Source organism: Trachemys scripta, chromosome 3 (genome assembly GCF_013100865.1).
Source record: "Trachemys scripta elegans isolate TJP31775 chromosome 3, CAS_Tse_1.0, whole genome shotgun sequence".
In the NCBI taxonomy this organism is placed as follows: domain Eukaryota; kingdom Metazoa; phylum Chordata; order Testudines; family Emydidae; genus Trachemys; species Trachemys scripta.
In genome coordinates this window covers 58190261-58216691 of record NC_048300.1, presented here as the reverse complement: position 1 = coordinate 58216691, position 26431 = coordinate 58190261, and the positions used below count along the sequence as shown (strand labels likewise).

Here is a 26431-nt window from a genome sequence, read left to right as displayed (position 1 = left end):
GGTTGCAGAAGCACAGGAGAGGAACAAACAACATACAAAAATGACACCATTGGACAAGGAGCCCAAACAGCTGGATTTTTTTGTGAGGAAGAACTATTCACAGCCACTCTGAAATTAAGACTTGCTAACTATCAAGCACTGTAAGAAAGGTCTGATTACTGAAATTGGCATAAGTTCTCAGACTTAATTAACAGACTTCCTCAATAATAACAATACAGTGAAACCCCACTATAACGTGATGATTGGGGTCCAAAAAATTTGATTGCGATAAATGCGGGGTCGCGGTATAGCGGGGTTACAAAAATTTACCATTTCAAGCCGGTCAGTTTCAAGCCGGTCAATTTCTCTTGGGCAGAAAACGACTTGCGTTTGTGAACTGCCAATAACAGTAACTGAAAGGGTGCAGCTCCAGCAGCGGGGACTCTCAGCCATGCAGCGAGAGAGGGAAACACTTGGGGAGAACAGGGGAGACATGCAAGGGGCAGAGGAAGAGCGAGGAGCAGCTGGGGAGGAGTACAGCTCTTCTCGCCAAAAGGAGAAGCGGGGGTAGGGGGGAAGAGGCAGCGGGGAAGGCTTTTTTTTTTTTTTTTTGCTTTGGCGGCACTCCAGCTGCTTTTTTTTTTTTGCTTGGGGCAGCCGGAGCCACCTCATGATCATGTTATATCCAAATTCGCGTTATCGCGGGACGCGTTATAGTGGGGTTTCACTGTACCTATCTTGTATATAGCACTTTTAATCAGTAGATCTCAAAGTGCTTTACAAGCAGGAATATTCAAATCTTTGATTACTGAAGGGCAGCTGATAGCCAAGATGGCCCTCTAGGCCTCATTAGACACCTCCAGCACTGTGGCTCAGTCCATGACAATCTTGATCACCATGAGGAGAGTATCTTGGCCTCAGTATTCAGGCATCCCAAGGGAGGAGAAGACGAGAATTTAAGACTTCCCTTTTGAGAGCTCTAAACTCTTTAGCAGAAAGATGGATAACATTCTGCATTTGTCAAAGGACCCTTCTAGAAACATATACACCTACTCCTAAAAGGAAGGAGGGAAGATTACAGTCATATTCTAGGCAGAGAACATTCTTGAATGCCTTTTACCATCAATGGCTCTATAAACCTCCAAGAGGCAGTGCTTCCAAAATAGGAGACTTCTGACATCTACATCAGCCACCTATCATGCTGTGACCACTTCAAAGCAATCCTTTTGGTGTGTTAGTCGATGGTCGCCCAACAATCAGTCCACACAATCTTCACCACTTCTTCCTTTCATTTGTGGACTGCCTTTATTATTTCCAAGGAACATGAAGCCTTATAACATCAGATTGCTGGATTCTAGAAATAATCTTGGTGGGGTAGTTGTGTACATTCCCTACTCCTCACCCCCTTTCCCTGCCCTGATTCAGGCATTTTTCTCACTTCAATAAGTGCAATCCCTTCGTGATCTAGGAGCAATAGATGAATTTCCATTTCGGTACAGGGGGAAGGGTTATTATTTCAATTATTTTCTACTACCAAACAAAAAGGAGGGGATAGCATCATATTCTGGATTTGAGGTGTCTCAATGCCTTCTTTTGCCACTTCAACTTCAAAGTGCTAACTAAGGGCTCCATAATTCCATTGCTAGATTCACAGGACTGGATTCTAACTCTTGCTTTGCAAGATGCCTACTTCCATATCTCCAGTCACACCTCTCATAGAAAATGCCAAAGGTTTCAAGAAGGACAGGCTCACTACCAATTCAGGGTTCTACACTTTAGACTATTGACAACACTGAGCATCACCAAATGCTTATCAGTGTTAGTGGCTCATCTCAGAAATGAGGAGTAACAGTAACCCTGATCCGAGGGAAATAACATCAACAATTGGAGAATTCCATTCATCAAATTATCTGACACTTTGTTGAGTTAGGCCTGAAAATCAACAACAACAAAAAAGGTCTGATGCTTCTTTTGGCAGACCTGTACTACCGTCTTTAAGTAGATTCTGAGCACCCGTCTCCTTGCATCAGGTCACTGCTTATGAGACACCATGGAATATATGTGGACAAGCTTGAAGAAGAAATGGTTACTTCCCTTACAGTAACTGTAGTTCTTAGATGTCAATATATATCCCACGACCAGTCGTCTTTTCTCTCTGATGTGAAATCCTGTAACACAGGTTCTGTATTAGCAAAGGAATTGGGGGGTGGTTGGGACAGCTCCATCCTTTATGCCCATGGTACAGGACACAAGGACACATCAGACATTGTATGACCCCAAAGGTGCCTGGGCACCAAGCATGGAATTTCTACAACTCAAGGATGATGTCCTTGAGAAGAAGCAGAGCTGTGCTCAGCCAAATTAATGCAAACAGTTGCTAAAACAGTTAATGGTCTACTGGATCTCACAGAAATGCAATCACCCAGAAACAGATTTGTTTGTCATCAATATTTATGTGAAATGTTCAAGAATATGATCAAGGGCATGATGGACATACATTTTCTCTCTGTAATTTTCCTTTAGAATTGGAACAAAGCCTTGATTATTCAAGTATTTGGGAAAATAAAATAAGATAAAACAAGAGTCCTTTTGGATACATCTTTACAGCCTGTGGCAGCCTGCAGTGGTGAGCTTGGAAGTCAACAGCAAGCTGGCAAGTCAACAGACTCAGACTCGTGAGGCTTGTGCTACAATGCAAAAAATAGCTGTGTAGACCGAGCTTTTAATCTGTGACATGGGCTGGAGCTCATACTCTGAAGCCCCTCTCTAACCATCAGAGCCTAAGCTGCAATATCTACACACCTGTTTTTAGCACTCGGAGGCTCACTGCTTCAGGTTGTGTAGACATACCCTTTGATTGCACCAGGTTGAGCCAGACATTCAATGTTCACAGAACTCCGAAAGCTGTCTTGAGAAATGGCTTTATCTGCTTGTATCTCCTGTTGACTAGTCTAATTCAACATTCCAATGCCCAATCTCTTCATTGGCTACTTAGACCATGGGAGTCTAACTTCATCTGCCTTGCTCGTTCTGTTAGTGTACAGCTTACATTTTACAGTGTGGAAAATCATCTATATTAAAATGCTACTTGCAAAAATGCAAAATATTCTGGCTCTGATTTTTCAATCCTAGAATATATGCTTTACCTTAAATTGATGGGCCTTTCCATATCATGATTTCAAGTGCTTTTCTCAGCAATTTCTGTGTTCTGTTTCCCTGTGGGCTGATGCTGTAAAGGTCATTGTTAATAGAGTTTCTTCAAAGAACTGATCAATTTTTCCTCCATTTAAAGTCCCTGTTTTGATCTGGAATCTCAGTCTAATCCTCATGAGGATGAAGAAGGGATAATTTGAGCCCTTGGGAGAGATTTCTTTGTGTCACATGTCTCTAAACAAAGCTTTTCTCCTAGCAATTGTATCTGCCAAAAGATTTGAGTGTAGTGTAGGCTCTCCTGACTGATCTTCCTTTCACGGACTCAGAGCTCACTCCACTAAGGCTAAGAAAGATATCATGGCCTGCCTTTGTAACATCTCTACTGAAAATATGTAGGGCTGCTATTTTGAGTTTAATACACACTTCTACTCTGCACCACTCTTTTGACTTAGGGTATGTCTACATTGCAATAAAAGACCCACAGCATGACCACAGCTGGCCCAGGTCAGCTGACTTGGGCTTGAGAGGCTTGGGCTGTGGTGCTATAAAATTGCAGTGTAGATGTTCGGGCTTGGGCTGGAGTCTGGGCTCTGAGACCTCGCAAGGGCAGTGTCTCAGAGCCTGGTCTTCTACCTGAGCCAAACGTCTACACCAGCAGTCCCCAAACTTTTGAGGGTTGTGCCCCCCCATACCTCTGTCTGTGCCTACCCCAGAGTTGGGCTGGGAGTGTTGTTATGGCTTCAGGAGAATGGGGACGCAGACAAGGGTAAGGGGGCTGAGGCTGGGGCCAGGAACAGTGCCGTGGCCAGAGGCTGGGGGTGGGCACAGGACAGGAGCTACAGCCAGGCTGCGGTGGGGGCCGGCAGCAGGCCTGCGGCCAGGTGCGGCTCCACTCCCAGCTTTGTCCTCAGCCTAGGACCTGGACTGGGAACAGAGCCGTGACCAGCAGCCGAGGCTGGGGGCTGGCATGGGGCTGGGTGGCGCTGCCTCCCGCCCGCATGGGGGCTTGTCCGGCCCCGGTGCGCCCCTCTGGACATTCGTCCATGCCCCCCTAGGGAGGCGTGCCCCACACTTTGGGGACCTCTGGACTACACCACAGTTTTATAGCTGTGCAGCCTGAGCCCTGTGAGCCCAAGTCAGCTGACCTGGGCTCTGAAACTCAGTGCCATGGATTTTGTATCACAGTGTAGAAATACCCTTAGTACCCATGATAGATGTTCGTTTTGGGAGGTGAGTTCTTTGGTCTCTATTCGACTAGTACTCCTCCACCCATCTCTTCATGTGGTTTGTACTGCTAGCTAAACTCTCACAAGTAGTGGGCACATGCAGAGGGCGCTATGAAGAAGAAAATGTTAGTTGACAGTAACTGGAGTTCTCTGTTGCCTCTGCATATTCACACTACCCACCCATATCCCCTTCTTCCTGACAGTTCTTAGGTGAGATTTGAACTCTGAGGTTCAGCAGAAGGAAATGAGATAGTTGGGGACTGCATCTCTTCCATATAACTTCAGCCCGGGATATTTGGTAACATGAGAGAGAGTTCATGTAGCACTCAATGGACACTGCTTTTTTAGAAGTTTCTGAAGTCCTGCAGCATCCAAGGACACATCCCACAACTGTGACTGTACAAAGACAACACTCTCAAAAAACTCCAATTATGATTAAATAACCTGTTATTCAAAAGACAGCACCTCTGTTACTTATGATTGACTATTCTGATTTGAAAACTGAAAACAAAATGGAAGCAGACGTGCAGTTATATTTATATTCCATTTAAATAAAATGATACATTCTTTTTCTTTGCTGCAGAAAATGTATCCTTATGACATTTTTCAATTTTAAGTTATTAATTATAATTAGGACTGTCCAGTTTCCTAGAATAGATTGTAGGGAGCTATTACTAGGAAATACAATGAGTTTGGGTTTCTTTCAGTGGCACATGGAGCACAGTTGGGACTGTTGCTTAGAGACAATCCTAACTTGCTCCATTTCAATCCTGTTGGGAACCATTCCCGGTTCATGCAGCTTGCCTTCTCAATATGTCCAGCTTCCCCTCACTGCCTGTCCTGTATGCATTCTCATGGAAGGAACCTGCAAAAGAGAGGTGTCAGACATATGGAGAATGTATTGAGAAAGAGAGGCTGGCATGGAGCCTAAAGTTGATTTGTACTCAGATAAGAGACTGGGAGTAGAGGAAGGAGCTTTCATCACTTAATACTCAGTCAAGACAGGGGAGGGAAAGGTGGAACACTCAGCAGTGAGAAGGAGTTGGGGCCACTTCAAGAGAAGAGTTGGAGTATGCTTGTCTTCAGGATTCTAAAAGTAAAATCTTTCAAGCAGAATTTTGTGCTCAAATATGACATAACAGTATAGTGTACACTGGCTAACACAGTTATTTTATAGCTCTGCCTTGGTTTTTTTCCCTTTTTTTAACAAAACAGTAATTACGTGCCCGGAAATACTAGATAATTAATACATCCACAACAACAATGAATATATAATTTGCTATTTTAATGTCCTGAGGGCCAAATTTTCAAAGGCCCGTGTAATGGTAAAACCAAGCACATAGACAATTGCAGTGCAAAATCCTATAGTTGCATGTACATACTGATACTTGTGCATGGAATTACTCAATTTGTCCATACAGTTGTGGGACGTACACATATATTTGATGCAGCTCTTTCATTGTGTGGTTATGATGGTGTGTTTATCTCTTAACAGCCCTAAAGGAGCAAAGGGGCCCAATAGGGGCCAATTAAACTAGAAAACTCCACCTGGAGGGAAATTTAGGCTTAATAGACAAGCACTAATTGAAGATAGAGCCCATCTGTGCAGAAGTAGATGAGGCTTGTATAAAGCCAGGATGTGAGGGCAGAAGAGGGCTGCAATGTGGAAGTCTGCAGTCACTCTCTGGGCCTAGTCAGGAGACAAGAAGAAATCTCAGGGGGGAGCAGAAGCTCTGGAATCCTGACCCTGAGGGATGGGGGTTTACCCAAAGGGGTGGAGAAGGAAAGCCTGGGGTAAAGTATGAAAAAGCCCAGGGAAACAGCTGCCAAAGTCTATACAGTCCCCATCCTTGCAGATGTTTCCCTGGGCTTCTTTCTATCCTGCTTTCTTAGGGTTTGTTTCCCCACAACTTCTCTGGGGTTGACCCTTCTTCCAAGGCTCAAATCCCAGGGCTTATTTTCCCCATGGGTTTCCTCCTCCCCACCTCTGCTCCTGGAGAATGACTTCAGACTCTCTCTCTGCATCCTCCTGCTATTACAAACCTCCTCTAATCATTTTCCATCTTCTCCCTCAGCTGGACTTCATCTGCAATTAGTACTTATAATTCCGAGTCTCTTGTCATGTGCAACTGTAGAGGTTAAGTGTCCCCTCCTTGACCACCTTAACCCCTTAAGGGCTAATGTGGGGTGAACACCCCATTACTGCAGGGAGTTCAAAATTTGGCCTTTTAGGTTCATAACTTTTACACATTCAAAATGTGATGTATAATATTAACGTTTGTTTTACTGATGAGATAAAAAGACCATTCATTAACTGAGAGTTTAAACTACCCACAGCAATTTCTGGCTAGCAGTCCCTCTCTTACTGAAATCAGAGCAGAAATTCTTCATTATGCTACTTTTGAACAAGAGATTGAGGATTTAAAACCTACTATTCTTGTAGGTCCAATTGAATTACATACAGGTATGAAAATTTCTCTTATTTCTTTGTACATAATATAATGTAATTATAATTAATTATAATTAATATTTATATTTAGGGCCTTACCAAATTCATAGTCCATTTTGGTCAATTTCACAGTCATAGGATTTAAAAAATCATAAATTTCATGATTTCAGCTATTTAAATCTGAAATTTCACGGTGTTATAATTGAAGGGGTCCTGACCCAAAAAGGAGTTGGAGGGGGGGAGGTCCTCAAGGAGGGGTTGCGGCACTGCTACCATTACTTCTGTGCTGCTGCTGGTAGGGCGCCACCTTCATAGCTGGGCGCCCAGCCAACAGCCGCCCCGCCAGACACCCAGCTCTTAAGGCAGTGCAGAAGTAAGAGTAGCAATACCGTGAACACCCTAAAATAACCTTGTGACCCCCTTGCAACTCCCTTTTGGGTCAGGACCCCCAATTTGAGAAAAGCTGGTCTCCCCAGTGAAATCTGTATAGTATAGGGTAAAAGCACATAAAAGAGCACCAGATTTCATGATGGAGAAACTAGATTTCATGGTTCATGATACGTTTTTCATGACTGTGAATTTGGTAGGGCCCTACCCATAGGAGCTTTAAGAACTGTGTATCAGGGTCATCGATAATTCCTGAGATGGATTCCTATGTTAGATGCCTTATATACCCAGGTGAGACCCATTCTGTGTCCTCATGTGCAGTTTGCTGTGCCTTTACTCCCTGTGCCTGGAGGGAGACTTTTGATTCCTTTAGTATACATGGCCTCTAGAGCCTACAACAACGGCTAGTGCAGCTGTTCCATTGGGAGTAGTAAGCCAGCCTCTGTGGTGAGGTTTCCCAATAAGAGGCCTGTCCATCTTGGTACTTCCCTGCATATCAGATCTGAGATCTGCTCTCCAAGACCATCCTCTGTTGTTGAACCTGCTGCCAAGCACCACTAATGCTGGACAAAGGCTTCTTGGCACTGTGCGAGGCAGAAGAAGCCCTCATCGGAGTTGAGTACCCATCTGGCACCAACATCATTAGTACTGACTGGCATCAAGACTTTGGCTCCAAATTCCCTGCTGAAACCTCTTGGATCAAGAAGATGCAGAAGAGGAGGCATTCTGGTCCGTAACAGGGTTATAAGCTGAAAAAGACACATTGTTTTCTTTCCTCACCTCCTTCAATGAATGTGAGCTTCAGATTGTGACGTTGCACTCTATATGATTTTATAAAAATATGCTAATTAGTGTGAATATAATGTAACTGGAATATGCTTCATGCAAAAGGTTTCTTATAAGGTATCATTGCAAAACTTATAATCTACTGAGTGTGGTCATCCTATTTGTATAAATTTATCACTTTTGTATAAGAAACTAGAAATATGAAATATAACTCTGCGGGCCTATTGTAATTATGCAAAGTGTGGGCCATTAATGGTGGTTTGGAATCTTGATGGCTCCCATCAACCAGGACAATTGACTGTAGATGGCTCTGTTTTACTTATAAGTCTTCCTGTATACGTGCGTGCTGGCAAGTGGGTAATGAAGTCTTACAGTGACATGTGATCATATCACCTGAACTGGAATCCATCGTTAACCTGGTGCTTTTCCATTGAGAAGGAGGGGGTGGGAACCCAGAGAGGGACAAAGGATTCCCGCCTTATGCAAAAGATATATAAGTGGGTGGAACTGAACAAAGGGGAGAACCATCATGAGAAATCCCCTAGCTACCACCTGAGCTGGAACAAGGGCTGTACCAGGGGAAAGGATTGTGCCCAGACTAGGAAGGCATCCAGTCTGTGAAAGAAACCTATTGAAACATCTCTGAGGGTGAGATTTTATTCAGTTTTTTTACTGTATTAGGCTTAGATTTGCGTGTTTTATTTTATTTTACTTGGTAATTTACTTTGTTCTGCCTGTTATTACTTGGAACCACTGAAATCCTACTTTCTGTATTTAATAAAATCTCTTTTTACTTTTTAATTAACCCAGAATATGTATTAATAACTGGGGGAGTGGGAAACAGCTGTGCATACCTCTCTATCAGTGTTATAGATAGTGAACAATGTATAAGCTTTATACAGGGTAAAACAGATTTATTTGGGGTTTGGACCCCATTGGGAGTTGGGCATCTGAGTGTTAAAGACAGGAACACTTCTTGCTTTCAGTTAAGTCTGCAGCTTTGGGACACGTGGTTCAGACCCTGGGTCTGTGTAGGAGCAGACTGGCAGGTCTGGCTCAATAAGACAGGGTGCTGGAGTCCCAAGCTGGCAGGGAAAGCAGGGGCAGAAGTAGTCTTGGCACATCAGTTGGCAGTTCCCAAGGGGGTTTCTGTGCTCCAACTTGTCACACAGATCTCCTTTGCTGATGCCAGCATCACCTTTGGCTGACACCACTGGGGCCAGAAATTTCAGCATAGTCAAATACGGATTACTCTTGTGTGCATACCAGCAACACCAACTACAGCTTTGTACATTATTGGAGGCCCTTCATTAAGGCTGCTCACTATGCCTCCAAATGCCTTTCTGTTCCATGACTGTGCAGCTCCAGTCTTCCAGAATCTCCTTGGAGTATATGATCTCTCTCTCTCAAAGTGATCATGGAAGGCTCACCATTATGGGAGCTTACAATACAGACAGACATTGTGAAAGGGTCTCATTCAAGACCCTCTCCATCTCCTGTTGTGAACTGACATTCAGGAGTCCATGTAGGTTCTGCTGGACACTATCAAGTTGAATCCAGTCACAAATCTGGCATGGCCACTACCATTGGCACCAATGCCCCTTCTTGTACTATATCCTCCTTCAGCGCCTATGCCTTTCTCAGTACCATGTCCTTCCTTGGCATTGATGCCTCCACTGACATCCACCTTTCAGCCAGAACAATCAGCATTGCCAGCATTGGCACTGCAACCTCCTCAAGATGAATTGCCAGTGTCCTTGTTTGTTGCAGAGAGGGCGATTGCCTCTGGCAATGGAATGTTGGATAAGACTGTCTTCTTGTAGAGGATGTGGCTTGATTGAGCCCTAAAGATCAAACAGTAACCTTAGTGGTTCATATGCACATTCCACAATCTACCCTCTATCCCCTGTACCTTAGAGTCCTTTATACCTGGGATTCTGCATTTGTGAGGAAACTGAGTGGCAATTGAAGCACTTCACCCTTATTTGCCCTCGACATAGAGCATGAATACTCTCAAGGCATATGCACACCGTACACACATGGCTGGCTAAAAGACTCCAAACTCGAGTGCATGGGACTCATGTGAACTGTTGGTGATATTTGAATATGAACAGCACATATGGAAGAGCTTCAGTTAGTATATAGGTAAGTAATTTCCTATTTTCTATTGGTAAATACCTGGATGGGTGACTTTGTTTCTAAATTCCGGCTGATAGCTTCATCTTTTCAAGGTGGTCATCTTTTTTGATATAGTCTGTGTTGTCAGACGTCACCGGTGTGGTGCTCTGCTCTGTTCACTGATGATAATAGTCGGCTGTGTGTGTGTGTTCCCTCTGTGTGCTGCCTGGGCTCTGCAGATAGCTGACACAGCAGACCCCGAGAGAACCCCCAATGACCACAGACTCCGATAAGGTTCGAAGGCACATGGCCAGGTTTATTGTCAAGCAAAGCACAGTAATAGTTTCCCATGGACCCTGCAGGACATACTCCGAATATGTGCCCCATGACAATGGACCAGCTCAGTCAGTGGCGGGATTCTCCGCTGCCCCCTAGGCCAGACCAAGACAACTCCTCAGTGGTAAATTCTTATACACAGGTACAAACAAGTTACACATCACTCCTGACGTATTGAGGTACAACCCTCTATGTGTTAGGGCGCCGCCTCTCACCCTGTACATGTTGGTTTGAACAAACAACTCTATGCATCATATTACCCTTTTGCCCCTGTCTTTAGGATGGGTCAGCCTGTTCCTTGTTATCTGTGTGGAATGTGCAAATACCAGTTTTCTTGGTACCATCCTGGCACATGTTTATATCTCTAGTGTCCAGTACCTTTTAGGTATGTGTATTTTTGCAACATCAGCCCTGTCCTTGCCAGACTCTGAGCAGGGCCTGCCTCTTGCTCACAGCTTAACTTTTCTTTATGTTAACAAAGTCTTGACCATTACTTAGTTCAGGCCTTAGGCCTCATACCGGGCCTCTGATACAAGGGTTTATGTTTCAAGGCCTCATCTTACTACAGCCTGGATCTTAGGTACCCTTCCATGTGATGAATAAGAAAAATCTGAAGCTTTGAGCAAAACCTCATATGGTAAATTTTCATTTTTTTAGATTTCCAAACAAAATTCATCTCAAATTTCAGTTGTCTTATTATCCCAAGGGAGAGTTCTGATGCAACACAACTTGCAAACTATTCAGTCATCCTGCTCAGTCTATACTATTGTTCAAGACAAGTGCTGAATCAAGCCCTCCTTTCTTTTTGAGGATCACATTCTGCTTATATTTGAGGGAGTGGAAGGAGTTACTTCTGTCCTGTGAATGATGTCTATAGTCAAAGGGGGCTATGCTTACAGATTTTGTCAAGTCCTTAACTTGAGTCCTTCCAAAGCTCTTCATCACATCCCTCCAAAGGAAACAGAAGGAAAAGTCAGCTCTCTTCCCTTTGTGATTCATAGATGGTCAGAAGAAACAAGACCAGTGCTTTACCTCAGCTGTTTAAATCAGTTTTTCTAATACAAAAACTTGTAGAGGGAGCTTTTGTTCTTCGAGTAGTGTCCCTGTGGGTACTCCACTTCAGGTGTTGGTGCATCCCTGTGCCATAGATCAGAAATTTTCAGTAGCAAAGCTCAGTCACGGTGTACGTGCACAGTAGTCGTCTCGTTGTGCCATTGGCGCCTCATCTAGTGTACACACGACCCGACTCTTTCAGTTCCTTCTGAACTGTCCTTGGCTGAAGACAGAGCTCAGTGGCTTTCTACCTCTTTGTTAAATCTAGAAAGAAATAAGTTAGTAGTAGTTTAGTACATCTTGTTTAGTTGAGATACCCTTTTCCAAAACAAAAACAAAAAATACCAAACTTTTTTTATTGTTATTTCCCCCTTCCCCAATGGCAAACTCTTAATGATACCTGATTCTCCAGGCTTTAAAAGATGTGACTCCTGCTGTGAGGCAATGCCAGTCTCCGATGGCCACTCTATGTGTGTCCGATATTTGGGGAGACACATGTCCCTCCAAAAAGTGTCCATTGTAGTAACCTGAAAGCCAGGACACGATGCAACAGAGACCTTCACCTCAAAATGATCCTAATGGAAAAGTCCCTTCAGCCTACTGATACGAGACCAAAACCAACATCAGCAGATGATTCCCCAGGCAAAACCTTTGCTAAAGAAAGTGCTCAGTCTTCCAAAGTTTCTAGGAAGTGAGCCGCGACCTCCCCTCACAGGGACATGCAATAAAAGAAGAGGTCCCCAGTGAGGTTGCTGTCCTTGGTGCTGAGCTCAGCTAGAGTTAGCACTTTTGAGGCTCTGGGCACCTCCAGCATTGTCTCCTCACGTACCTCTGCCGAACCTCACCGCACCGCACCGATAAGGAGGCTAGTCACAGACGCGCCTCCTTCTCTATGGAACCACCCCAGTGCTTGACACAGTACCGAGACCCGTACCATTGGCAATGCTGCCAGCACCGACGGAGTCATCAGCACTGACTGACAGACCGAGAATGGCACTGACTGTCCTGATGAAGGCTACATGTAAATTAGTCACAGCACTGACCAAATCTACAACAGTGGCACCATTGGCACTGAAACAGGTGGCTCCGCCACAGTTTCTGCAACACAGATACATTACAGTCTCTTCAGTGTCACAATCATCCCTGCTCGGCACTGATAGATCTCCAGGCTGAATATTGGAGCAGATACCCCCTTACCTGTTCCCTCATCCATCTCCAGTGATGATGATGAGGATTTACATGGGAATCCCTTCTCCTCCTAACACTCCTGTCCCACGGAACATAGAGCTCCATGGGAAGCAATTAAAACTAAGACCCGTCAGAGTCATGGAATTCAGCAATGGTATGGGCAACCCTGGATCTGTCCAGTGATGCCCTTTCCTATGCAGTGGTCCCCCTGGGATTCATGGGCGGTGTATAGGGCTAACTACACCAGACCCCTAACTCCAACCAGGGATGAAATCCGATCACCTACACCATCCCCAAGCCGTGAGACATCAGAGGGCTTATCAGAAGAGAGGGAAGAAGACACAGACCAAGACAGCATTTCACCAGCCCACAACTCATCCTCTTCCCCCAATGAAGCAGTAATGCCACTGCCTCCAACCATGGTGGATGACCTGAAACAATTCCAGGAACTCTTTAAAAGAGTAGCCACCAGCCAAGACATACCACTGAAGGAGATGCAAGAAAACCACCACAAGCTGCTGGAAATCCTACACACATCTGCATAATCTAAAATAGCACTACCAATAAATGATGCAATAATGGTACCGGGGGAGAACATTTGGCAGAGGCCTTCGACAATACCGCCTACCAGCAAAAGAGCAGTCAGAAAATACTTTGTCCCAGCTAAAAGGATGGACTTCCTTTTTTCACATCTGCAACCTAATTCCCTAGTTATGGAAGCTACCAACCACTGCGGCAAACAACCCCAATATTGATCCACTCCCCAGGACAAAGAACATAACTGTTTAGATCTTTTTAGCCAAAAAGTGTACTCATCAGCTATGCTACCATTCCAGGTTGCCAATTACTCAGCTCTCCTAGCCAAATATAACTTTGACAATTATGGTAAGCTGCAAGAATTTATTTAGGACTTACCAGAAGAAAAATGACTGCAGTTCAAAGCCATAATGACGGAGGGACAGCTAGTCACCCAAAAAGCTTTTTGCTCAGTATACAGCCCCATCAAACACAGTCTAAACAAAAGAGTAACGATACCATCAAGAGTCATTGTATCCCTAAAGTGCTGGACAAAACTAGAAAACGTCTGCACAGGGATCCCTTTCCAACAGGATCCACCATCACTAATAATTACGATGGATGCGTCATTGCTAGGCTGGGGTGCTCACCTGGACCAGCACACTGTATAAGACAGGGAGTCACCAATGGAAGCCCAACTTCACATTAATCTCCTGGAGCTCTGGGTGGTATAAAATGCATGCAGACACTTCCTTCCGATCATACGGAATGAATCAATCCAGATACTGACCGACATGTGTGTTCTATATCAATCACCAAGGATGAGCTTGCTCCCATTCATTATGCATTGAAGCCATGAAACTATGGAATTGGTGCATACATAACAACATAACCATCTCGTCATCTTACCTCCCTGGGTGCCAGAACATAACAGAGAACATGCTAAGCAGACATATTTCCAGGAACACGAATGGGAAATACCTGACAGTGTCCTCCAGTCGATATTTCAGAAATAGCCTGGGTTAAGCTCCCAGCACATGATGGGGCAAAAACATTCTCGCGGGTGTTTCTGGATGTGTGTCATCACTCGCTCCTCCCTCTGTGAAAGCTAAGGCAGACTTCATACTGCCAGCAGACGGCGCAGTACGGTGAACCACCTGTCTCCTGGTACTATGAATCCACCTCGCATGTCCTCTCGTCTTTCTATCTACTCTTTTATCTAACCATTTCCCACCTTTTTTCGGCCATCGTGAACTGAGCCGCACAGCTTCTGCCGCAAACTCTGCTCTCCCGCTCTTGCAGCTCTAGCGAGCTTCCCGCCTCTGTGAAAGGTACAGAAGACAACCATTTCCCACCTTTTATCAGCCATCTTGAACTGAACAGCTCGTTTCACGCCCTTTTTCCAGGATTACCCTTGCAGGCGCTATAGCGCGGCAAGCATGGAGCCCGCTCAGATCTCTGCTGCAGTTTTGACCATTGTAAATACCTCGCGCATTATTGAGCAGTATGTGCAGTACCTGCAAAACTGGGCGAGGAAGCAACGACAGTGCGATTACTATACTGATGAGGACCTGGACACAGACATTCCTAGAAGCACAGCATGTGGCGATTGGGAGATCATGGTGGCGTTGGGCCAGGTTCATGCCATAGAACGCTGATTCGGCACCCGGGAAACAAGCACAGACTGGTGGGACCACATAGTGTGGCAGGTCTGGGATGATTCCCAGTGGCTGCGAAACTTTTGTATGTGTAGGGCCACTTTCATGGAACTTTGTGACTTGCTGTCCCCTGCCCTGAAGCACAAAGACACCAAAATGAGAGCAGCCCTCATAGTTGAGAAGCGAGTGGCCATAGCACTGTGGAAACTTGCAACACCTGACAGCTACCGGTCAGTCGGGAATCAGTTTGGAGTGGGCAAATCTATTGTGGGGGCTGCTGTGCTGCAAGTAGCCAACACAGTCATTGACCAGCTGCTATCAAGGGTAGCGACTTTGGAAAATGTGCAGAGCATTGTGGATGGTTTTAATGTGCTGGGGTTCCCTAACTGCGGCGGGGCGATAGATGGAATGCATATCCATGCACACTGGGGTGGCCAGTATGTAAACCACAAGAGGTACTTTTCCATGGTGCTGCAAGCACTGGTGGATCACAAGGGACGTTTCATCGACATCAACGTGGGATGGCCGGGAAAAGTGCATGACACTCGCATCTTCAGGAACTCTGGTCTGTTTGAACAGCTGCAGGAAGGGACTTACTTCCCAGACCAGAAAATTACTGTTGTGGATGTTGACATGCCTATAGTTATCCTCTGGGACCCAGCCTACCCCTTAATGCCATGGCTCATGAAGCCGTACATAGACACCCTGGACAGTAGTAAGAAGCAGTTCAACTATAGGCTGAGCAAGTGCAGAATGGTTGTAGAATGTGCTTTTGGACATTTGAAAGCACGCTGGCGTAGTTTACTGACTTGGTTAGATCTCAGCACAACCAATATTGTAATTGTTGCTTGTTGTGTGCTCCACAATATCTGTGAGAATAAGTGGGAGATGTTTATGGCAGGGTGGGAGGTTGAGGCAACTCGCTTGATGGCTAATTTCGCACAGCCAGACAACAGGGCGATTAGAAGAGTGCAGCAGGGTGTGCTGCACATCAGAGAAGTTTGAAAGCCGGTTTCATGACTGGCCAGGGTACGGTGTGACAGTTGTGTTTTTTTCTCTTGAAGTTACCCACCCTCTATATATATATGAAAGGAAATAAAGTCAAAATTGTTTAAAAAACATTATTTATTATTTGTTTCACAACACATTGAGAGAAATCAGAAGGTAGACTGGGGGGGGGGGTATTGGGTTGGGGGATGGAGGAGGAGGAAAGGACAAGTCCAGAAACCGAATCAAAAGTTTGCTTATGCCAGCTTTCTGCTGCTTGGGTGATCCTCTGGTGTTGAGTGTGTGGGTTCCCGTAGCTTCCCCCCTCGTGTTCTTGGGCATCTGGGTGAGGAGGCTATGGAAGTTGGGGAGGAGAGAGGGCGGTTATACAGGGGCTGCAGCGGCAGTCTGTGGTCTTGCTGCCTTTCCCGCATTAGATCCACCATACAGCGCAGCATGTCAGTTTGCTCCCCCATGAGCTTGACCATAGTGTCCTGCCTGCTCTCATCACATGTGCCCCTCCTCTCTTTGTGTTCCTGTAATGCTTTACAGGGGAGGGATAGCTCAGTGGTTTGAGCATTTGCCTGCTAAACCCAGGGTTGTGAGTTCAATCCTTGAGGGGGGGATCTGGGGAAAAAATCTGTCTGGGGATTGGTCCTGCTTTGAGCAGGGGGTTGGACTAGATGATCTCCTGAGGTCCTTTCCAACCCTGATATTCTATGACTCTGCAATTGTTTGCCTCTATGCATTCAGCTGGGCCCTATCAGTGCAGGAGGACTGCATGAGCTCAGCAAACATGTCATCCCAAATTCATTTTTTCCACCTTCTAATCTGGACCAGGCTCTGGGACAGAGTAGATAGGTGCCGCACTGAAACATTTGCACCTGCGTGAGGAGAAAAAGGGAGGGTAGTATTTTAAAAGATACATTTCAGAGAACAAAGGAGACACTCTTTCTCAGTTAAACAGGCAATTCATAGTAAATAACGAATGTTCTTTCGGTACAAGTTAGCATTTTGCCTCTTGTACTGAAGTGCCTGCCACCTTGGTGTGAGTAAGCCATCACACACGGCCGGGCAACAGAATTCTGCTTGCAGTCAGCCATGGTAAGCCCTAGGGGCACGCAGGGTTCTGCTTCTTCTGCATTAATTTCAATGCTTTCAAATTGCTGGGCCCCCTTTCCCATAGCAAGCAGTGCCTGGTGGATTTGCCATATAAAAGGAGGGCCTGCAGGCTCTCTGGGATGATCGCTTCACACAACACCCTCTCCCCCACCCCCTGCACCCACCGCATGGTTCCGATGAGGCTCTGAGCTGGGATGAGCCCTTTAAACTAAACGCGAACAAAGCCCAGCGCGACTGGGCTTCCTCCCAGCCCCCCACTGCGTGGCTCCGATCAGGCTTTCACTCACCAGAAGTATCTTCTCCAGGGTCATGGTCCGGGAGCCCGCCTTGGGAGTTGGGGGAGGCTATTGGCTCCAGTGTTAAGAATAGTTCCTGGCTAGGAGGGAAAACGGATTCCCCACTTGCAACCTGTGCACTGTCCTCCTCCTTCTCCTCCTCCTCTTCGTCCTCCAATGACACATCCTCCTCGCTACATGCAACTCCCCCCTTGCAGGTGTCCACGGACAGTGGTGGGGTAGTGGTGGCGTCACCCCCCATAATTGCATGCAGCTCACTGTAGAAGCGGCATGTATGGGGCTGTGACCCAGATCGCCCATTTGCCTCCCTGGCTTTTTGGTACACTTGCCTAAGTTCCTTGATTTTTGTACAACACTGCTCTGTGTCCCTGGAGTAGCCTCTTTCCGTCATGGCCCTGGAGACTTTAGCGTACGTATTTGCGTTCCTTTTTTTGGAACGTAGTTCTGCCATAACAGATTCATCTCCCCAACATGCGATGAGATCCAGTACCTCCCGTTCGGACCATGCTGGAGCTTGTCTGCGAATCTAGGACTGTGTGATCTCTTGTGATGGTGGACTCTGCATGGTTGCCTGTGATGGTGGACTGTGCTGATGGTCACCTGTGCTGATGGTGACCAAACAGGAAATGAAATTCAAAAGTTCCCGGGGCTTTTCCTGCCCACCTGGCTAGTGCATTGGAGTTGAGAGTGTTGTCCAGAGCAGTCACAAGGGAGCATTTTGGGATAGCTTCCGAAGGCCAATAACGTCGAATTGCATCCACAATACCTTTAACCCGGGATTGTAATCTTGATTTAAGCGCTACTCCATTTGCCGAGGTGGAGTACAGAAATCAGATTAAAGAGCCCTTTAAATCGAAAAAACTGGTTTGGTGGTGTGGACAGATTCATTTTTTTTTAATTAACTCAGCTAATTCCAAAATAACTGACTAGGATAGACCAGGCCTAAGACTGGAATTATTAACTTCCACCCCTTCTTGTCCCTTGAAGACCTGGACTTTGCAGATGATCTCGCTCCCCTATCACATACCCAACACCATAAACAAGAAAAAAATACCTGACTCAATACATTCACTCAGCAAATTGGACTGGAAATCAACCACAATAAGACAGATGTCATGCACTATCACCATCACCAGTACAGATAGAGGATCACGTTCTCACCAATGTAGAAACATTCACATACTTGGGCAGCACCATCAGCCAGGACAGTAGAACAAGCCAGGACGTCTGGAACAGAACCAATAAAGCCTGGAACACCTTCAGGAGTTTAAATATAGTCTGGAAATCATCAAATACAACACCAAAACCAACTCAAGATTTATCAGAGCTGCGTGCTTTCAACACTATTTTATAGTGCAGAATGCTGGGGAATAACAAAGTATGACATGTCCAAACTGCCTTCATTTCATACAAACTACCTCAGAAAAATGCCTCGTATATTTTGGCCCAGAACAATCTCAAATCAAGACCAGGAGGCGTTGGAGATGAATTGGCCATGTGCTTTGGATGGAAACTGAATCGATCACCAGAATAGCAATAAGATAGACGCCTGAAGGCAAATAAAAATGAGGCTGCTTGAAAACAACATAGCGAAAAGCTGTGGAAGCTGAGCTGAAAACCCTGGGGCACAGCTGGGGAACCATTGAAAGGCTTACCAGAAACAGACCGGAGTGGAAGAGCTTTGTCACTACCCTAAACGCTAGAGGCATAATGGATACTAATTAACTAAGTAACCCCTCTATCCGTGTAGCAGATTTACCTTATGCTTGTGTGCATATCATAAAGGAAGAGTCAATGCAATAAACTGTTTCTGCTATATGTTGATCCACAATCATATCTAAACCCATGGGCCATATCCTCACCTGGTATAAATGAGCCATAGATCTATTGACTGCAATGTTCAAAATAGCCTTCTGATGACAATCATCTCTGCTATGAAGATCTTTGTGAAAAAGATTCAGTAGAACGTCTCAGTAGGGAAAGAACCTTGCTTAAAAATCAAGTAGTCTTTTCAGGACTTAACCAGAGTTCATAGGGTGAGAGGTAAAGTTCTGACATGGATCAGAAACTGGCTAAGAGACAGAAAACAAAGAATAGAAATAAATGGTTGATTTTCATCATTGCAAAAGATTCTCTGTGGAGTGCCACAAGGTTCCATATTGGCACTGATATTTTTAAATATATTTATTAATCTGGGAAACAGGTGAGCAGTGAGGTGGCAAAGTTTGCAGACAATAGAAAATTATTTAGGTTTATGAAGACTGAACAAGAATGTTCAGGAAAAAGACCTGGACATTGTGGACAGTCAAATGAATGCCTCTGCTTATATGATCAGCAGCTATAAAAAGAACCTAATAAAATATCAGCATGCATGCATGAAGAATGGGATCGAAAATAATACTGAAAACTTTACAGTGGTGTATATATAAGTCAATGGTAGGCCTCACCTGAAATATGGTCTTGAGTTCTAGTTACTCTACTTAATATATGAGGTGGATGAGGTAATATCTTTTATTAGATCAACTTCTGTTGGTGAGAGAGACAAGCTTTCCAGCTACACAGTGCTCTTCTTCAGGTCTAGGAAAGGTACTTCGAGAATCACAACTAAATACGAGGGGGAGCAGATTGTTTAGCAGGAGTATTTAGCTCATAGTCTAAGGACCATTTGGGGTACAGTGGGCTACCTTGTCATTCTAAGGTCCTGGGACCGACACGGCCATAAATACACTACACTATACACACACATATATGTATATAATATAGTAGAAATAGAGGAAGTGAATGATGGGGCAAAAATAATGAATTAGCGGCCTGGAAAAAATTTCCATATACAGAGAAATTGAAAAAGTGGAACAATTTATTTTAAAGAGAAAATGAACAAGAAAGGACAGGATAAAGATATAATGAATGGTTGGTTTAGAGAAGGTAGATTGGACACTTCAATTCATCTTTTTGAATAAGGAACATTCAGTTAAATAGAAAGATAGCAAATTTGAACACATAAAAGAAAATATTTTTTGTGCAATGATCCTGAGGAACTTATTGTCACAAGATATTATTGAAGTTAGTAGCTTGGTAGGATTAAGAAAAACCTGTATTATGTATGGACCACAAGAACATTCATCATCCTTGGTTCAAAAATGTAAGCCTCTTTCTAGAAGTTTTATCTATGATCACCAACATGCTCTTTCAAATTCAGCTGTTTAATGCTCGGATGAGAACATTTTAGCAAACACATAATAGAAGAGGAAGTAACTTATGTGCAATTCTTGTTTTATAAACATAATGATTATATTAGGTTAGCAATTACTCATGTTCTATCGCTAGAGGTCAGAAGTATTGTCTATTGAAATTCTTATTTGTTCCAAAAATAATCAGTAACTGAAGCAGTCGTTGGCTCTTCTGCTTCTCTGTTGTGTGTGTGTGTATCATCTGCTTATGATATGATGTAACAATTCAAATTTTTAGTTGTGGCGTATTCCAGATGCAGTCATGTAAAAGAGTATAGGCCCAAGATGCCAAATCCTCAGATGATGTAAATCAGTTTAGCTTCATTGACTTTAATGAAGCTATACTAATTTTACATGAAAAGATGATTTTGTCTGTGAATTTGAAATGATGCAGTATAAGTGAATAATTTTCTCCTTTTGTTAGTAGTCTCATATGTTTGTTCTTTTACTGAGATAAACTTATAAAGATGCTTTAAAGCTGATAAAATGTACAAATAAACCAGAAATTAAGTGAAATAACTTTTAAATGATTATGAAACAATAGAATGAAATAATTCAGTTCACTTTATATAGTAATTTTTCTGACTAATTATATTTTAAAGATATACACATGATTCTTTTGTATAAGTAGTATAGTTGTCTTCAGAGCATTAAAATTTAGATGCAATAAACTATTGGGTTTTTTAATCCAGCACCATTGAAACTCGCTTTGTCGATTGAAGCCAAAGCATGGAAGATGCTACTCTGTCGTTACTTAAATGAGGAATATAAGAAGAAAATGACAGACATGATATCATTTATAACTGAATATTTGAAAAAATTATCTCGACCTATTCGTGACTTAGATGATGTCAGATTTGCAATGGAAGCTTTGTCTAACATACGTGATAATGAAATACAAATGGATATGACCTTAGGACCTATTGAAGTAAGACACTTCTTAATTTTTATTGTTTTGGAATAAAATAATTTATTTAGAATTTGGGATTTTTTAAATAAACTCGGAGAACCCTAATGATGAGTATATGTTCCTCCAGTCTCCACTTTGAGGGATGGGAAACAAAATACTTATTTTTCCCCTTTTACCTCCCTGCAGCAACACTTTTATTGTTCTTGATATTCACCATCCTAGTCCTACCCTTTTTTGTATGCATAGATAGAGCCTCCTGCAATCTTATCTTTCTGCCTTCCAGATTCCCTGCACAGAGCCACTTTTCATTTAGGAAGTCACAGTACATTGTCAGAGATATATACATAATTTTTCTAGTGTAAGTTCTTTTAGTTTTCCCAGTTTTTTAATTTCTTTTTTTTTAATTATCCATTTTTTGTGGAAGGAGGGAAAAGGCTAAATGCTAACATTTTCCATTCTGAAGACTAGTTATACTACCATGATACCAGAAAGATAGTGGTTAAATATTTCAAATGATTACAAAAGTACAAAAAGAACAAATGTAAAGGCATAGTCAGGAAAAGCACGTCAATACAACAAAGTTCAATGTGTACCTGGTGTTGCACCTTTAATTTTGTCAGATAAAATAGACTCAGTCTTTCTTTCATTGCTTTCTTTGATGTCAGTACTTCTCTATGTTGGATGTAACTGACATTAAAGAATAAGAGTATTTTCAATATCCCTACAAACCTCAGTCCTCTGTTCATGGACAGGTTCACAACCGCTATTAAAAAAATAAAAAAGCATAGAAATAACAAAAAGTATCATATTTCAGCATTCATTTATGCTGTTTTTGTTACCTCCTTTAACTGGTTGCTGTGTTCTATGTTGTCTGCCTAGTTTGTAGATACTTTGAAGTAGGAATTATATCTTTCTACAAATCTATAAAGCACTCCACACAGTGCTGATAATATTAATAATGTATGCCTGTCAGGGGTTATGTTTCATTTTCATATCTCTAGTAGTATTCTGTCCGGATCATACATAAAACAGGAAAGTCCTTCCACTGGTTTAGTGCATTTGTTGAGATTCTCTTGTGCTTGTTTGCTGGATATTGATGTTAAATTCAAATAAGGACTTTCTATATTAGGGAAATTTGCACTAGTATAACTGCATATTGTGTTCACAGTGAAAACCTAGTATTGCACCAGTACAGTGTGTCTAGGGGTGTGCACCAAAGTAACTGTAGTGATGTAGTTACACTGATGCAAATTTCCCTAATTTTGACAAGCCCTGTTCTAGTGTCTGTTTTTCAAATTAGGTATACAAGTCTGTTAAGGCTGATTCCCCACTCTGGCACTTTGAGTGCAGAAGGTGGGGGCCCGCAAGGATTCTAAAAATTAATACTGGCCACTTCAACCTCCCAAGGTTACAGCTTTTCTCTGACCTTGGATGGGTAGATGCTGCCACCACCCAAATGCAAACCCCTTGAAACCCAGGAAGGTGCACTTGGGAATTCCTTCCTGTGGGGTACTCTCAAGCCCTTTCACCCCCCCTCCAGGGAAGAGCTGAGAAAGAAAACAAAGTAAATAGCTGTTGCCCCCAGCTAATTAAACAACATATGCACATACCTCTTTGGACACCAAAAATCCAATACTGTTATTAAAAAAAGGTAAATTTTATTAAAAAACACATCTGGCACTTAGGCTTTTGCTAGATTTAAAAAACACCCACTTACAACAATTAAACATCAAGAATAACCTTCTAGAGGTCCAGCTTAAAGGTTACAAGCAAAACAAAAAGCATTTGGGGTTAGCACAGAGGAGTCCACAAGCCAATAAGAAATAAACAGAAATAAACCTAATCACATCTTTCTAAACACTCCTGATCTACTTACATATCTGGGTTGTTAAATAAATAGTTCTAGATATGATCTGATGATTTTCATATCTGGACTTCAGCTTCTCAGAGCATAACTGCTCCCTGGTTCCCTCTTTCCCGGAGAACCACAACACACAGACAAAGGGAAGTTTTGTCCCCATTTTAAAAAGTTCTAACCCTCCCATTGGCTCTTTTGGTCAGGTGCCCGCTCCTTTCCTTTTACCTGTCGGCTTGTTAACCCTTTACAGGTAAAGCAAATAGAGAACAGCACCAAGCGGGATTTTATAGCCAACTGGCTGGCTGGGTGTCCATAAAAGGAAACTACCACCTTGTTCCCTACTGGGAATCTACCATGCACCCAGTTTTCTACCAGTTCTTGTGACCTGTACGCTGTATGCAAACAATCATGGGAGAGATGGTGAACCACAATGATTATAGTACAATAATAAACTCTGATAGTAGCAGCAGTGTTCAACATGTCTTCTAGTATAGCCAATTCATGTTGTTATAAATGTGTAGGGAAAATGTTGCTGAATCTGATGAGTATTTATTTATTTTATTTTAATAGCTCCAAATGTGTCCTACATACTTAGAGAGGGGTGTAAGGATAAGGTCCTGACCCAAAGTGTTTACAGTCTATACTATAGAGTTTGCTAACCTGTAAGTTCCACGCACGTCAATGGGATTACTGACATGAGTACGTCACTTTTAAATATAAATATTTTCAGGATTGTGCCCTAAGTGGAAAACATATAAACCAGGAATGTGATAAAAACTAGGATATAGAGCAATGATAATTAGCAAGTTACTTGTTAGTTCATGTTTGATTTTTGTCCCCCTTACGCCCTCATTGATTTAATTAATGCTTTGTTGAGGGGAGGACAAGTCTTCATAAGCCTTACTGAAGTGTGGGTTAAGGGAATACTTAGAAGAGGAGATGGTATAGGCTTGAGCTGAGATACGAAGAGGTTTCCAAGCATAGAGGATTGCAGGGAAGAAAGAACTGTGTATTCATAGGCAGTCGTAAACTGAGAGAATGCACGCTACAAGTACACAATAGCAAGCAAGTGGCTTACATACTTCACTCAGCCTTTTGTCTTGGTTATAATTTTTCTCTGCTCGGTCATGAACCTTAAACTAAACTAATTATCCCATTTTCTCCTTTAAATAATCTGTGCCCTATTTCTACAATGAAGGTAGTAAACTAGAGAATATATAAGCTGCAGCATTAACAGAACCAAACTACATAAAAAATCAAGCAATGTTAGTCTCATCCTAGCATTATTATATGTGAAAGCACTTGATAAATCAGTCTGAACCTATTGCAGTGACATTCCTTGTGATACAAAACCTCTGAAATATGCAGTGTGGTGTTGATAATCATCCAGAGTTGGGAACATTTCTCAAAATGTACATGTATATCCATATAGTATACAAATTAATAATCTACTTTGAAAAAATGTAATTAGCATGAAAAACATGTTATATAATAATACATTTTTAGGCGGTTCTGTGAACATTAACACAGGCAATGTCTAGTGTTTCTAAATTTGCCTCTAATATTTCACACAGCTCTGCTCATTACAAGATTAGTTGTATCTGTTGTAGTCAGAGACTGGCTCTTCTTCAGCCAACCCCCTTTTTAAAAAAAACAACAACAAAACATAAATTTGGGGCCTAAACTAAGTTGAGTGTATTCTTTTAAAGTATATTTTACAAACTTTGTATTCCTGCAAATAAATTTGAATTGTATCATAATTATTTTTTCTTCTTTTATAGGAAGCCTATAGTATTTTAAATAGATTTGAAGTTGAGGTGACAAAAGAGGAATCAGAAGGAGTTGATACACTTAGATATTCTTTTAACAAATTACAGACCAAAGCTGTAAGAATCTGAAACTGTACTTTTTCTACTACTCATTAGAAGATAGTGTGAGTCATTAGGCTTATATGAGAGTAAGGGACTAATAAATAAGCTGTACTGCTCCAAGAGTAGCCAATATAGGAATTGGTCACCTCTTACAATGATAGTGAGAAAAATAAGTTACTTCCCATAGTCAGAATGCAGCTAAATCCTATCCATTTTTTTTGTCCTTCCCTAGTACTTTTTAAAAAAATCTCTGAATATGGATGAAGTTCAGGTTTTGTTCTGTAGTTAGTTAGTTTAGTTTGTTTTGACCACTCTGATTTTTTTTAAAGATGAGGCAGTTACAGCATCTTGTAAGAGAATAATGCTTTGAAGGTGTTAGAGTTTTTATTTTGATTTTTTTTTAATCTCTGTTTTCATATTTAGCTGTCTGAATAAAAAGCTATTTTTTGTCCAATGCTTCTGTAGTTTTTTTAATGTAACAAATCAACTTAATTGTATAGAATTGACATCCCTTTCTTTATTAGTATTTTTAAAGATATAACTTTATTTAAATATTTTATTTATAAATGGGCATTCATTTATATTTTAGGTCAGTGTTCAAGATGAGTTGGTTCAAGTTCAGCCAAAATTTAAGAGTAATCTATTGGAGTCCGTTGAAATTTTTCGTGAAGATGTAGCAAACTTTGACACATCATATGACACGGTAATTAAGTTTGGAAGTTATCTATTGGACTTGTGGTTCAGTTCCTCAGGATATATGGCTTGCAGCAGTTGGGTACCAAATTTTTGATCTGCTGAGTTGTCCCTATGAGTTCCTGAGGGCATGGTAACCCAACCAACCTTCTGTCATAGTTACTAGGTCAGCTATGCTTTAGATCCCTTTTAGTCCTTCTTAAGTGCACCCCTCAGATGATAAGCCTGCCTGCATTAATCTCTCTCAAGGGTTGAACCATGCAGTTTTACCACTCTTAATCTTCATCTCTGGGCTGCACCCCTGCTATTTCTCAACCATGTCTATCTGACAGACCCAACTGAGTTTAGCACCTGTAAGACTTTTCTCTGGGAGCCTGTGACCAACAAGCTGATTAATATCAGAGGGGTAGCCATGTTAGTCTGAATCTGTAAAAAGCAACAGAGGGTCCTGTGGCACCTTTGAGACTAACAGAAGTACTGGGAGCATAAGCTTTCGTGGGTAAGAACCTCACTTCTTCAGATGCATCTGAAGAAGTGAGGTTCTTACCCACGAAAGCTTATGCTCCCAGTACTTCTGTTAGTCTCAAAGGTGCCACAGGACCCTCTGTTGCTTTT

The 26431-nt window shown here is 42.7% G+C and overlaps 1 protein-coding gene across 1 annotated transcript in view; it reads left to right on the top strand.

Moving 5' to 3' along the window:
- The window catches only part of DNAH8 (dynein axonemal heavy chain 8), a 585957-nt gene that overhangs the window by 230018 nt on the left and 329508 nt on the right, over positions 1 to 26431 (top strand). Inside the window, exons 29-32 of the mRNA XM_034764627.1 lie at positions 6696 to 6822; positions 21177 to 21412; positions 25034 to 25138; positions 25713 to 25826. Of these exons, the coding sequence (XP_034620518.1) occupies positions 6696 to 6822; positions 21177 to 21412; positions 25034 to 25138; positions 25713 to 25826 (582 nt within the window). The remainder of the gene's footprint in view (positions 1 to 6695; positions 6823 to 21176; positions 21413 to 25033; positions 25139 to 25712; positions 25827 to 26431) is intronic.